The sequence below is a fragment of the Aotus nancymaae genome, unplaced genomic scaffold (genome assembly GCF_030222135.1).
Source record: "Aotus nancymaae isolate 86718 unplaced genomic scaffold, 86718_ANA_hifiasm-v0.15.2.pri h1tg000014l, whole genome shotgun sequence".
NCBI lineage: Eukaryota > Metazoa > Chordata > Mammalia > Primates > Aotidae > Aotus > Aotus nancymaae.
The window spans coordinates 7,493,249-7,507,140 of NW_026988425.1; the positions used below are offsets into that span (position 1 = coordinate 7,493,249).

Consider the following 13,892-nt stretch of genomic DNA (forward strand, 5'->3'; position numbering starts at 1 on the left):
TTATTACATTTTTTACTGTGATAAAATATGTATACCGTAAATCTTACCCTTTGAATCATTTCATGTGTATATAAAAATTTACAATGATGCATAAAAATATACAGTGATACAGTATACATAAAAATGTACAGTTATGTGCAGTGACGTTGAGTATTTTCAAAATGTCGGGTAACCATCACCACTGTCAGCTTCCAGAACCTTTCATCACCCCAGACAGAAACTCTGTACCCATGAAGCAGTAACTCCCCATTACCCCCTCCCCAGCCCCCGGTCATCTCTAGTCTACTTTCTGTCTCTACGATTTTTCCTATTCTGGATATTTCATGTAAGTGGCATCATATAGCTGTCCTTTTGTGTTTGACTCTGTCATTCAGCCTAGTGTTGTCAAGGTTCATTTCTGTGGTGGCATGTGTCAGCACCTCATTACTTTTGAAGACAGCATAATATTCTCCTGTAGGTGGAATAGTTTATTTATTTTTTCATCATTGATCCATCAGTCATATCATATGTGTGCAGAATCTCAGTAATGTCAACAGGTTTGAGGGACCTCTCCCAATTCTTGCTGATCCCTCAACTCAGTCCTCAAGTCAGGCAATGACTTTGTGTCCCTGTTACCTGCCACCTGCGGACCAAAGGATCCCACATTCTTCCCGTTTGTTTCATGTATGGTAGACAAGGTGATCAATAAAAAATGTTATTTTGGGCTGGGCGCGGTGGCTCATGCCTATAATCCCAGCACTTTGGGAGGCCAAGGTGGACGGATCACCTGAGGTCAGGAGTTTGAGACCAGCCTGGCCAACATGATGAAACCCCGTTTCTACTGAAAATACAAAAATTAGCTGTGCATGGTGGCACACACCTATAATTTTAGCTACGCAGGAGGCTGAGGCAGGAGACTCGCTTGAACCCAGGAGGTGGAGGTTGCAGTGAGCTGAGATCACACCACTGCACTCCAGACTAGGCAGTAGAACAAGATTCTGTCTCAAAAAAAAAGTTTATTTTGTGACACCCCCACAAGAGGCAGCAACAGAGAAGGCATCTCAGCAAGTTTCAGGAGTTGTTTGTCCACGTTTATCCTCTCTTCCATGCAAGGACGCTCATTTGCATTCGCCTTCACTGAGCCATGAGGTGGGATGGGTACCAGACAGTAATTTTCATGTTTTAAGCTGGTGGGGGGAACGTGCACACCTGGCACTTGGGTTTTTGCCAGATGGTCTCAGTTTCACGGGAACCAGCAGCATGAGCCCCAGACGGCTGCCTGCTCTTGCCTGTGTTCACACCGCACGCTTAGCAGCACCGCATTCTCTGCTAGCCCAGGCACCGCTGCACAGGCACTTCAGCCACAGCGTTGGAACTTTTCCAATGCTTAGAAGCATTTCTGTTTTCTGTCATGAACATGTAAATTATTTTTAATCAAGTAACATTCAGGACCTTGATTTTAAAATGGATTAAGGCTTCTCTTAAACTGTAATGCTTACCTACTACTGTTGCAAGCTTTAAACAATGACTTCAGCATTTTTCTATAAATCATGTAAATTGCATATACATGCAACAAAACATGTGGCCAGTCAACTCATTTGAAACCACGGTCAACTCATTTTTTTAAAAAAAACAACGTGGAGATGATTTTAATGTTTTAGAATCAATTCTGTCAAATGGCCAATCTGAGACTCCTTTCTCCTCCCTTTTTATCCTTTCTTGGCTCTCTGCTGGCCTATTTTGGCAAACAAATGCCACATGGTTGGAAATGTCCTCAACAACATAAAATGTTAAGAACAATTATGGGTCTCTAACAAATTTTTTAGGATCATCATTGCTCAAAGATGGAAGCACAGTACATTTTTCAAAAATGACCTTGGTCCATTAGTAACTTGTATGAAGTGGTGCTGTTGCATTGGGCCTTGAACCCTTTGAGAGGTAAACAACCCATTTAGAGGAGATTGTGTCTACCCAAGCTAAATTTCTGCTGAGGGCAGAGATGGAGACGGACAGGGAGTGCTAATTGTCCTCAGGGCAGTTAGAGGACAGAGGCAGTGGGGCTGCCTGGACCAGCCTAGAGGGGACAAAACATCCTTTCTGTATGGGGCTGCGCCTGAGCCTGAAGGACAATGCCAGCTGGCCACTTGACACCAAAGGGAGGCTTGGGGGCGTGGGGAACAGGAAGAGGAGTTATTATAAGCAAAGTCTAGAGGTGGGGACGCCCTGGTGCTCACACAGCCACAGCCTGCAGATGCAGGGCAGAGGGGTGGGGATGGGTCTCCTTGTCCTACCGATGCTCTAGCTCATTTTATGGGGCAAGAAGAAAAGGTTTGGATGATTTGTGTAGAGCCAGATGGGTAGCTGAGTTTTTTATTTTTGCAAAAACAAGAAGGGAAGAGAGAGAGGAAAAAAAGAAAATGGGAAGCAAAATATCTTTCTAAATTCTTTTTTCAGAATGCAATTTTTTTTATTGCAAATTGTTTTATGACAATAACTCAGCCATTTGTGTGTGGAATACACATGCATAGGGGAAGACTATGAAACTCATTTGTTACACACACTTGTTTATAAATACATATATACACACACATATGCATATCAACACTTTTTTCAAAATTCAAGTCAACAATTTAGTGTCAGAGACATGCTATAAAAACATTTTTAGATGCCACAGTCATGTGAGCCATTGATTTTATCATACAACTGAAGTATAGCCATCTCGAATTCTACCTGGATTAAAGTCAATCATTTTGTTTCCAATGCAAGGTTTATTTTTTTATTTTTATTTTTTTCTGAAACAGCACAATTTGTGGTGATTTTTATTGGAGTATAACATTACATAAGTAGGATATGAAAAGATATGTTGAAAGACACTATTTTTACAGGCATTAATATCTGTTTATAGTAAAAACAATTACAGAACTTCAAAGTATTTACAATCATTACTATTTGTTTAAAATAGAGTTAAAATAATTTTAGAACTTAAACTTCAAAATATACACACACACACACATTCTGAAAAAATATTAGAAGAGCAAATGTTTCAGCATACACAGCCTTTTATTTTGAAGCTAATGGTGACTAGAACATAAGTATTAACTTACTGGATTTATTGGTAAAGGACCAAGTGTTATTCTTATATCCTCTAAACCTGTACCTTTGAGGGCACAGAATTAGTATATCATCATCCATGCTTCTTTCCTCTAAGTACAAACAAAATATTCAGAGCCTACTGGCTGGTCTCCTCCTTCCATTCCCATTCTAGCTATTATAGGGTTTACTCTTTTTTTTTTTTTAACTTCACAATGCATAATGGACTTTTTTTCAGTAAATACAGAACTGAGTCAGTTTTTAAGGTACAAAATATATCATAATTTGGATGTATCATAATTGACTGTAATATTTCCCTATTGATGAAAATTTATTTTTTCCTATTTTTCTATCTCAAAGTAAGTGTGCTAGGCCAAAGTTATATGCATATTTTACATTTTAATGGATAATATTGTTTTGTTACCCCCCTGAACATGAATGCGTAATGATGTCATAGCAGAGATTTTTGTCAATTTGATGGATGAAAATTTGACCAATGCAAGGTTTAAAACTACAAGTCTATACACAGAGGTGGTCCTTCATCAGCTCTGAGTACATTAACAGTTGTGAGAAGAAAATCCAATCTGGAAAACTAGCAATCATTATGTCCCTTCTTTATCTTTTCTGTTAAACCTGCATTCTTAATCAACTAAAAAATACTTCCATACCTGAGAACATCAAACGTTCTCTGATGAGGATTTTGGAACATAAGTAGAACCACTTTTCCTTCCCTCCAACCCATATTTCTCTCCTGAAAAACAGTTTTCAATATGTTTACATATTCCATGATGAATAAGAGTAGATTAGACTGATCTATGAATTCTAAAAAGTTGACTTTCCTATGTCATACTTGTTAAAAGGTGAAGAAAAAGATAAACAAGGTAGATAGGCTAATAAAATAGGCATACTCAGAACCAGAGAGTAAAAATGACTAAGGATCAAACACATCTTGAATTTTGACTGTTTATCAAATAGTAGACTTCTACAAATTGACAAGTATGGTGCATTGCACTTTCCAAACAATTTATTTTTAGGAAAACTGACGGGTGTATCTTTCTTTTTGAGGTGATGTAACCTTACCTCTGTCAGCTGCACAAAACACCTGACAGGGCTTTCGAAGCTATTTTTACTTTCTACTTTGGTGTGAAGATCTTACATGAAAACTTGCTGCTCTGTAGCCAATAAAAGCAGGTATTCACAGACTTGGTTTAAATACACAATACTGGCAATCCAGATTTAGAATAAAGAACTAGACTGAAGTGTATTATTCATAGGTCGGCTAAGCTTACTCCTTACCCAGACAGCTTTACTCCAATATCTCTAAAACATATTCTCAGGGGGTACAGAGCAAATAAGAGAGAATATGTGATGGAGAACATGCAGTTGGAATAGTTGATAAAGATGCTCACACGTGAGTTTTAGACCTTCAAAGCACTTTGAAAAAAGCATGCAACTGATTATATTAACTGAATGCACACTCGGGAGGAGAGGGTACAGTGATGACGGAAAAATACATACAGACGTACACAATGAACACACATTCCCACGAGCCATGTCCTGAAAATACCAGAATGCGATTTATTTTTACATTGTGGGTCCATTTCTTTTTATCATTTTTAGCATGCTAAAATGGTATCATTATATCATTTAAGCATGACATACATGCCTATGCCCTTTTGAGATGGTGATGACTCATTTCACTACAATTCAAAAGTGATAGTGTCTTTTTTTTTTTTTTTTTTTGAGACGGAGTTTCGCTCTTGTTACCCAGGCTGGAGTGCAATGGCGCGATCTCGGCTCACCGCAACCTCCGCCTCCTGGGTTCAAGCAATTCTCCTGCTTCAGCCTCCTGAGTAGCTGGGATTACAGGCAAGCACCACCATGCCCAGCTTATTTTTTGTATCTTTAGTAGAGACGGGGTTTCACCATGTTGACCAGGATGGTCTCGATCTCTTGACCTCGTGATCCACCCGCCTCGGCCTCCCAAAGTGCTGGGATTACAGGCGTGAGCCACCGCGCCCGGCCATGTCTTTCTTTTATCTTACTGCAGTCGGCATCACTGCTGCCCTCCACATTGCCTCTTAGGGTAATTCTCTTGATGTAACTGGGAACGTCTTCCTGTATACTTCATTTGCAATACTACCTTAATGTATCCAGATAGCCAGAGTAAATAAGCATTGCCAAGCCTTTCCATTTATTTCTTCATTGAAGTTTATCCTTTTTCTCTGTTAATGAGTTGGTGATAGGGTCCTAAAAAGTATTTTTTCTCTTTTCGTTAAAGAGTGTGCACAACTGAAAAGACTTAATGACATGATTATTTTTCTAAAAATTCTCATTTAGGCCAAAGTCATTATTAAGCTCACAAATGAGCTATATTCTTCACTTATTAGCAGAAAATATTCATTGGAGATGTACATTGTGCTAAGTGCTAGCATTACAAATGGTGCTTAAGACTATTTCTTACATTACAAGGCAATGTGACGTGATTCTAGTATGGAAATGCAGATGTGCCAGCACATTGTAGGTTCTTGATACATATTCTTCGCAAAAGTAAAAGTGATAGCCACAATATTTTGTCATCACTCTAGTCTGGCCTGATCTGGCTTCAGTAGCAAGAACATAGGTCTAATCTGGAGTGACTGGAAGGAAAAGCCCTTTCTCTTAGCTCAGAGAAGTGATCTCCTGCCACAGGAGGGTTCATGGTCATTTCCAACAGTCTGAGAAATTCCAAATAATAAAATGCTGGGAAAATTGACCAAGAGTTAAAGGAAGCAGTGGATGTCACTTGATCATGATCTCACTTCCCTCCTCTTTAGGAAAGTGAGGGATGCTACTGGAGTTGATATCAACATGCGCGTGGGTGTGCATTCTGGGAACGTCCTGTGTGGCGTGATTGGTCTGCAGAAGTGGCAGTACGATGTGTGGTCCCATGACGTGACCTTGGCCAACCACATGGAAGCTGGAGGGGTCCCTGGGTAAGACCCAGCGTTGATTTCTTTCTTCAGGCAGGCAGCATGGTTAGGAATGACAGGTCATCGGGCTAACGACGGAGTGCTCAGTTTTTGATGACTTCCGTTGCCTCTGTTGGTATCATGTTACTCACACCCAACGGCCCCTCATGTTAAGGGGATCAACATGAACTCTCAAGTCCCTACACTGTGACCTCTCTTGTCCATGGTTCAAAGACTGTGAATATCTGACAGTAAAATACAAACTTTTACTTATTTGCAAATTTATGAATAGAGACCTGATTTAAAGATATTTTACAATAAAGTCCAGATATGGCATCTGTCTAAAACTGTTGACCTCTAAAACCAGTATATTAAAATTAGTAAGGACAGAATCCTTCTCTCAAAGAATAACATATTTCAGTCAAGAGAATCCTTATCCAGGGCTATGGTTGAAAGAAGCATGAGAGCAAGCACTGAGAAAGAAAATCTACACTACTATACAGATTAGCGTGCTTCCTAAAATGCCCTTGACATACATTTCAAAAGATATTCTCACAAAAATTCAAGGTAATCAAGTTGCATTTGCTGTAATTCACCACACCCACCATGCAGGTTTCTGTGAGTGCAGAGAAACTCCAAAATTAGTAGGTCACGACCTCTAAAAGCATCTTTCCAAAGCAGTGGTCAACAGAATATAAACTTTAATTGCAGTCAGTGCTCCCAAGAACATGTAGACTTTCATTCATTTGGTGGATACATTATTTCAGAAATCACGAACAAATAGAAAATCTTTCTTCACATTTATCCTTTTATGTCTTGACTGTGGTTTTAAAATGCAATTTCAGACGTGTTCACATTTCTTCTGTCACCCTGGAGCACTTGAATGGCGCTTATAAAGTAGAGGAGGGAGATGGTGACATTAGGGACCCATATTTAAAACAGCACCTGGTGAAAACCTACTTCGTAATCAACCCCAAGGTCAGTATCATTGTCAAGGGTCTATGATGAAAAGGGAGGAGGAGCAAATATTTATATTCATACATGTTTTTAGTCAATAACCAATATCATTCTTTGCTACTCTTTGCCCCCCAAATGATTTTAAATGCATATGGTGGTTTAATTACAGAAGATGTTTTGTAATCATGAATTCAAATACTTATTCAGTGAACAGTTGAAATACATTGCTTGTCTGTAGGATGAGGGTGTTGATGCAGGCTGCTAGTTCAGCCGTCCTGTCTGTTAATCAGCGTACCCCTTGGCAGATGCTGCATCTGGAAGCCTGTCAGGGGGCACAGCTGTTGATACCTGTCAGTTGGGAAATTAAATAAAGAGAAAATCATTTACTTAGGGCTTTAGAAGGTAAAAATCTAATTAAGTAAAATTGAATGAATATATAGGAAAAAAGGAGAGAAGAAATATTTGAAAGATTAACAAATAAATACTACATAGACATGCTTGCAAGATTGCGTGTATGTACAAGCATATTTACCTTCCACAACATAAAAACGTTTGCTGCCTGGAAGATGATCCACCCCATACAAACAGTGAGGAACTATCTCTTATTTCATTCACACCACATTTAGGCCAGATCAGGGGGCTTAGAGTTCTCATTTCTTTTAACCCTCCTCAAATTCCTGCCAAATGGGTATTAACACTATTTACAGATTAAGAATCTGAAACTTTGAGGAGTTATGTAACTCTTCCCAAATTACACAGCTGGTAAATGGTGCAAATATCAGCAAGAAAGACCTTTGAACCGTGAAAACCAATATCACAAAATCAATAAGATCAACTTTATGGACATTTACTCATGGTAGCATCCAGGAAGCCCCACTTCCACCTTTGGAGACAGACTTTCAGCTAGTTTGATGATCAATCTAGAGGCAGATGTGTGGCAAACAGCAGGGACTGGGAGATGATGGCTGGGGGGAGGGGAGTTCAAAAAAATACATGTACAGAGAACATTATGTTCCGGTAAAGAGCACCAAAACACGATGTTTGGGGCTATTTAGCATTAGAAACAGCCCCAAATCCCCTACACCTATCACTCTAAAAAAACACAACCATCCAGATGTGGAGAAATAGGAACACTTTTACACTGTTGGTGGGAGTGTAAATTAGTTCAACCATTGTGGAAGACAGTGTGGCGATTTCTCAAGGACCTAGAAATAGAAATTCCATTTGATCCAGCAATCCCATTACTGGGTATATATCCAAAGGATTATAAATCCTTCTACCATAGGGACACATGCACACGAATGTTCATTGCAGCACAGTTTACAATAGCAAAGACCTGGAAGCAACCAAAATGCCCATTGATGATAGACTGGACAGGGAAAATGTGGCACATATACACCATGGAATATTATGCAGCCATCAAAAACGATGAGTTTCTGTCCTTTGTAGGGACATGGATGAACCTGGAAACCATCATTCTCAGCAAACTGACACAAGAACACAAAATCAAACACCACATGTTATCACTCATAGGCAGGTGTTGAACAATGAGAACACATGGACACAGGGAGGGGAGCACTACATACTGGGGTCTGTTGGGGGAAATAGGGGAGGGGACAGCAGCGGGTGGGGAGTGGGGGAGAGATAATCATGGGGAGAAATGCCAGATATAGGTGAAGGGGAGGAAGGCAGCAAATCACACTGCCACGTATGCATCTATGCAACAATCTTGCATGTTCTTCACATGTACCCCAAAACCTAAAATACAATAAAAATATATGTATATATAAAATCCCATTGATATGAAAATTTCCAATAAATAATCATAAATTTTCTCAAAAAAAAAAAACAAACACAACCATCAAAAACAAGCTAAACAGATCGGCACATTCTGCTTTACGAATTTACTTAATAAAACGCCCATTAACGTGTCATTATTTTTTCTAAGTCTCAATAACATGTGTGTTTTGCTAGCTGAAAAAAAAATCCCTCAAATCAAATAGTGTGTTCCCCTGAGGACAGAAACCACAGAGGGCAAATGGAGGGACGTCGGGAGGAATGACCCTAGTCCAATGAGACTAATGCAGAAAGGATCGTGTATGTCCCTGTGCTGTGCCAGGTGTGATGCTTTGTTTTTCACCTCAAGGGAGAACGACGGAGCCCTCAGCATCTCTTCAGACCTCGCCACACCCTCGACGGAGCCAAAATGAGGGCCTCGGTCCGCATGACCCGGTACTTGGAGTCCTGGGGGGCAGCCAAGCCCTTTGCACACCTACATCACAGGGACAGCATGACCACAGAGAACGGCAAGATCAGCACCACGGTATGCCCTCCCCTGCCTCCAACGCCTGAGCACTGGGGGAAAGCCAACTTCCCAAAACCAAAGGCTGGGCATCTCCTGCCAAAATAACTCCTGTCTGCAAGAGACAAGCTTACCACCTCCTTCTTCTCAGAGAGGCCCTTATGAACAACCATCAGGGTGTGAGCGAGCTCCATGCCCATGTTGCTAAGGGTTCCAACCTAGTGTGATTTTGCATTATAGCTTCATAACCCAAGACAATGTTATTTACAACTGATAGTAGCAATTAAATACAGCTATTTTTTAATTGAGATTTTTTAAAATAAATTCTATCATGAAGTGGAAAGCCTTGAGGTTTTTAATAAAAAGACAAAGGCATGATGCCCTTGGAGTTTCAGTGGTATCATCAAGCCCGTTGCTTCATCGCCCAGATGTCCAGCCTGTGTTGGCAGCAGTGCAGTGGACACTGTGTTATGGTTCTGTTTCCCTCCAACTTCCAGCATATGAGAAAGCACTGAACTCCTTACACCAGGGACATCTGCGATGAGATGGCTGAAATGGAGATGGAAAATAGAAAGGCCCATAGGAGGAGGGAAGAGTAAATACAACCGAGTACTTAGGATGATCCCCATAGGATTGTTAGGTTTTAAAACTATCTGGGGGTTAAATTTCATGTATAATGCTATTAACTGTGCTAAGGATGCAGTTACGATTTTTAAAATGTAATATTACATAATTCTTATTGTCTGATGAGAAGGAACATGCCAGTTGTCAGGTGAAAGTGGAGTTTTCCAGTCACCCTGGGTCCGCACATGTTCCAAGGTCTCCAAGTGACACTCCTACACCCAACAGGCAGGGGTTCAGCATTCATGTTTTGGCTTATATTTCTTCTCCCAACTTCTCTTCATCTTTTTCCAATTAAAAAATAAATGTGACTATCAGACAGAAGATCATGACCTGTCAGATAATCAGTAAGAGAGCACAAGTCCTAGTGTTTGCCTTTTAATAGCAAGAGAAAGACCATAGACAGAAAAACAAATAAATGAGGCCGGGCATGGTGGCTCACGCCTGTAATCCTAGCACACTGGGAGACCAAGAGGGGTGGATCACCTGAGATCAGGAGTTCAAGACCAGCCTGGCTAACATGGCAAAACCCCGTCTCTACTAACATACAAAAATTAGCCAGGCGTGGTGGCAGGTATTTGTAATCCCATCTACTTGGGAGGCTGAGGCAGGAGAATTGCTTGAACCTGAGAGGTGGAGAATTGTAGTGAGTCGAGATTGCGCCATTGCACTCCAACCTGGGAGACAGAGGAAGACTTTGTCTCAAAAAAAAAAAAAAAGAAAAACAAATAAATGAATGAGATCACGTGAGGTGCTGATGAGGGCCGTAAGGAAGATAAATTGAGTGATGGCATCTGGAATAAATGGGATGGCCCACTCTGGTAGATCAGCTGGGTGGGTCTCAGAGAGAGAGGAGTGACTGGGAAGAGGAAGTAGCTGAAGAACAAAGTCAGTGACCCAAAGATGAAAGTGAGTTTGGTGTCCCCTGGAGACAGAGTAAGCTTCTGTAGCTGAAGCATCATGAACAACAAGCAAAGGGAGGTCATGGGGTGAGATGCACCATGGTAAAAGCTTGTATTGCATTCTGTGTGAATTGGAAGTTGTGGAGAATCTTAAGCAAGGGACGGTCATGATATTATTTAGGCTTTGGGAAAATGTAGCGAGAGTGCAGGGGTCCCCAGTAAGAATGATACCCCCTTATGCTAACAGGTTAGCCATGGAAGCAATGAGAAGCAAACGCAGGGGCTAACGTGAAAGTAGAGCCAATAAGACTTGGCAATGGATTGGATATGCATGAACATCAGGAACAGAGATGCATCCAGACTTTTTGGCCCCACGGCTGGAACAATTATGATGCCATTAATTGAGATGACAAATACAAGGGGAACATCAGGTTATTTCAGATGGAAAATTAACGCTTTTCTGCTGGGCATCTTCTAATCCATAGTTAAGTGCCTCTAGGACGTAGGTGGCTGGCTCTGCACGTCTAGAACTCATGGGACAGGTCCAAGATGGAGGCATGCATGTGAACATCATCAGGTTGTAGATGATATTTGAGGCAGTGGCACTGGCTAAAATCATCAAGAAGAGAACAATCCAAGGAGGGAGGCCCGGGGCAGCTGGGGCCTTGCAGCATTTAGATCTGTTAGAGAAACTGCATCCCAGAGCTCCAGTATCCAACCAGTGAAAGCCTATGCTCCTGTCACTCATGAAAACACTAATTTGGATAAGTTAGCCTCAGTCTTGCTAGTTAGTGCTATGTCTGATAACTACATTTCCTATTGAGATTTATTGTACACTAGCAATTTATCGGTTGATTGGTTGGTTTCTAAGAAATAAGAATCATATATAAGTATTGAATGTCATTTCCTGTGCGGTTTTTCATGTGTTTCTGTGGGGAAAAAGCCTACTTTTCCAGGTATGTTGTTGCTGTTGATTTCTTATCAGCCTTTATTATCCTAAGACTTAAGGGTGACTGTCTCTTTTATTATCTGAGCCAGGGACCCAGGAATAGTTTCAGTCTGACTTTAACCTCGTGTTATGTGTTGATAAAGATGCCTTCTTCAAGATATGGCTAGAACCGTTGAATGCCTCAACTTCAGGAAGCTGTTTATAAAAATCAAAGGACCTCTTGAGCGAACTCTATTTTCTTAACCACCTGGTCACACCTGCTGCAGGTTCAAAGCCAGGCTTGGATTGCCTTAGCTATAGCATATTTTAAGAAAGTCCCAAGGCTTTGGTGGTGCATTAAGCCCAAACCACTTTGACTTAACCATGTGTCTCACTCACTTTCAGAAAGACCCCATTGGAGTTTTCACTTATAAATTCCAGAGCCAAACAACTGATGTTGCTGAAAGTGATTGCTTTATCCAATCCCCTATGCAGAACTCCATTCATTCCTGATTCAACATTGATAGAGCTCTTGAATAATACATTACTGTATGGAATGAAACTTGGAGCTCTATTACTTTCTCAAAAAAGGGGTTCCTTTCCATGGGCTAAATCCATATCCTAATATAACCTTGGAAATCAAAGCAGCAAACAAAAGTTTCTCTGGAGCAGTTTGGTTCCAACTTTTATTTTCATTCCCACCATAAATGTGCAAAGGCAGATCTTTCCTTGAAAGCCTATTACTGCATATTTGACAGTGGGTTTTCCACTGATAAATTCTGACTGTTTATCTTCCATTTCTCTTTCGGAAACTACCAGCACCCCATTGCTGATTTCTTCTTTTTGTCTGATGGTTTGTGATTTCACATACTTACCCAATGGTATTACTTCTTAACAGGCCAGTTCAGTGATGGGGATGACTATAGATTTTATATTTTTGTTCTTTCTAAAGCATTTTCTAATATTTGTCTGATTCCAAAGTCCATTTTCACATGGTTATAAGTTACTCTGAGACCGGTAACTCTGAGACCAGTCCCCAGCAGGCCACTGTTTGAAATCAGATCTGATAATAGCAGACTGTAAATCTTAAAACTCCAGACAGCAATCCTGATGCTTCCAGCATCCAGAGTTTAGAGACTACACCAACATTCCACAGATGAACTGAGTTTACACCTTGGTTCATATTTAGGATTAAGCTCTTTTTCTCCACATGGGTAATGAATTATTTGTTAGCTAAATGTTACTGTTTATGATAAAAGAAGAAATATGTTCTACCTCATTAGCATTGCAACATTCTTCTTGAAACATGTTTTTGACAGTTAATAACCTTTTTTTCTCAATATAGGATGTACCGATGGGTCAGCATAATTTTCAAAATCGCACCTTAAGGTATGGTATCCCTTTGACTATCTGATTCTTAAACGCTTATTGCTCTTTATTCATTTCTGAGAGTAATTATCATCAATTATGGTAATTTCAAAGGCTACTTCTTCTGAAAGTGCAGCTCCCTGTGAAAAGCCCTATTAAATTGCTTTCAGCTTCTAAAAATAGAATCACTGGGGTCTTATTGTGAGAATTAAGAGCGGGAGAAGGAAAACCACCTGGTACTCATTTTAGAATGTTAAACTCTTCCTAAGGTGGCTCTTATTAATATTAATGTGTGGTAAAAAATTGAATTGTATTAAAAATGGGTATGTTGCTTAAAATATACTTTTCTGCCTGTAATCCCAGCACTTTGGGAGGCTGAGGTGGGTGGATCACTTGAGGTCAGGAGTTTGAGACCACCCTAGCCAACATGGAAAAACCCTGTCTCTACTAAAAATACAAACAATTAGCTAGGTGTGATGGCATGTGCCTGTAATCCCAGCTGCTAGGGAGGCTGAGGCATGAGAATCGCTTGAACATAGGAGGAGGAGTTTGCAATGAGCCAAGATATCGCCACTGCACCCTAGCCTGGGCGACAGAGTAAAACTGTGTCTCAAGAAAAAAGAAAACAAAAAAATTATACTTTTCTGTTGAATTCTAAAGATAAAAGCAAGATAATTCCAGTGCATCTCTATTGAAATAAAGGGCTACCCACTCTGCTCAAAAAAAGAAAAAAGCTTCCCACAAATGTCTCCACATGCCCTGTCACCAGCCACTGTAAAATCCCCTCCACTAAC

At 40.4% G+C, this 13,892-nt stretch overlaps 1 protein-coding gene and 1 long non-coding RNA gene across 2 annotated transcripts in view; one reads left to right on the top strand and one right to left on the bottom strand.

The window, feature by feature from the left end:
* Positions 1-13,892, top strand: part of ADCY2 (adenylate cyclase 2) — a 436,690-nt gene that overhangs the window by 305,852 nt on the left and 116,946 nt on the right. Inside the window, exons 8-11 of the mRNA XM_021675367.2 lie at positions 5,886-6,044; positions 6,866-6,998; positions 9,124-9,300; positions 13,076-13,119. Coding sequence (XP_021531042.1) covers positions 5,886-6,044; positions 6,866-6,998; positions 9,124-9,300; positions 13,076-13,119 — 513 coding nt within the window. The remainder of the gene's footprint in view (positions 1-5,885; positions 6,045-6,865; positions 6,999-9,123; positions 9,301-13,075; positions 13,120-13,892) is intronic.
* Positions 6,877-13,892, bottom strand: part of LOC135274853 (uncharacterized) — a 43,383-nt gene continuing 36,367 nt past the window's right edge. Inside the window, exon 4 of the long non-coding RNA XR_010342567.1 lies at positions 6,877-7,325. This is a non-coding gene — a long non-coding RNA (uncharacterized LOC135274853). The remainder of the gene's footprint in view (positions 7,326-13,892) is intronic.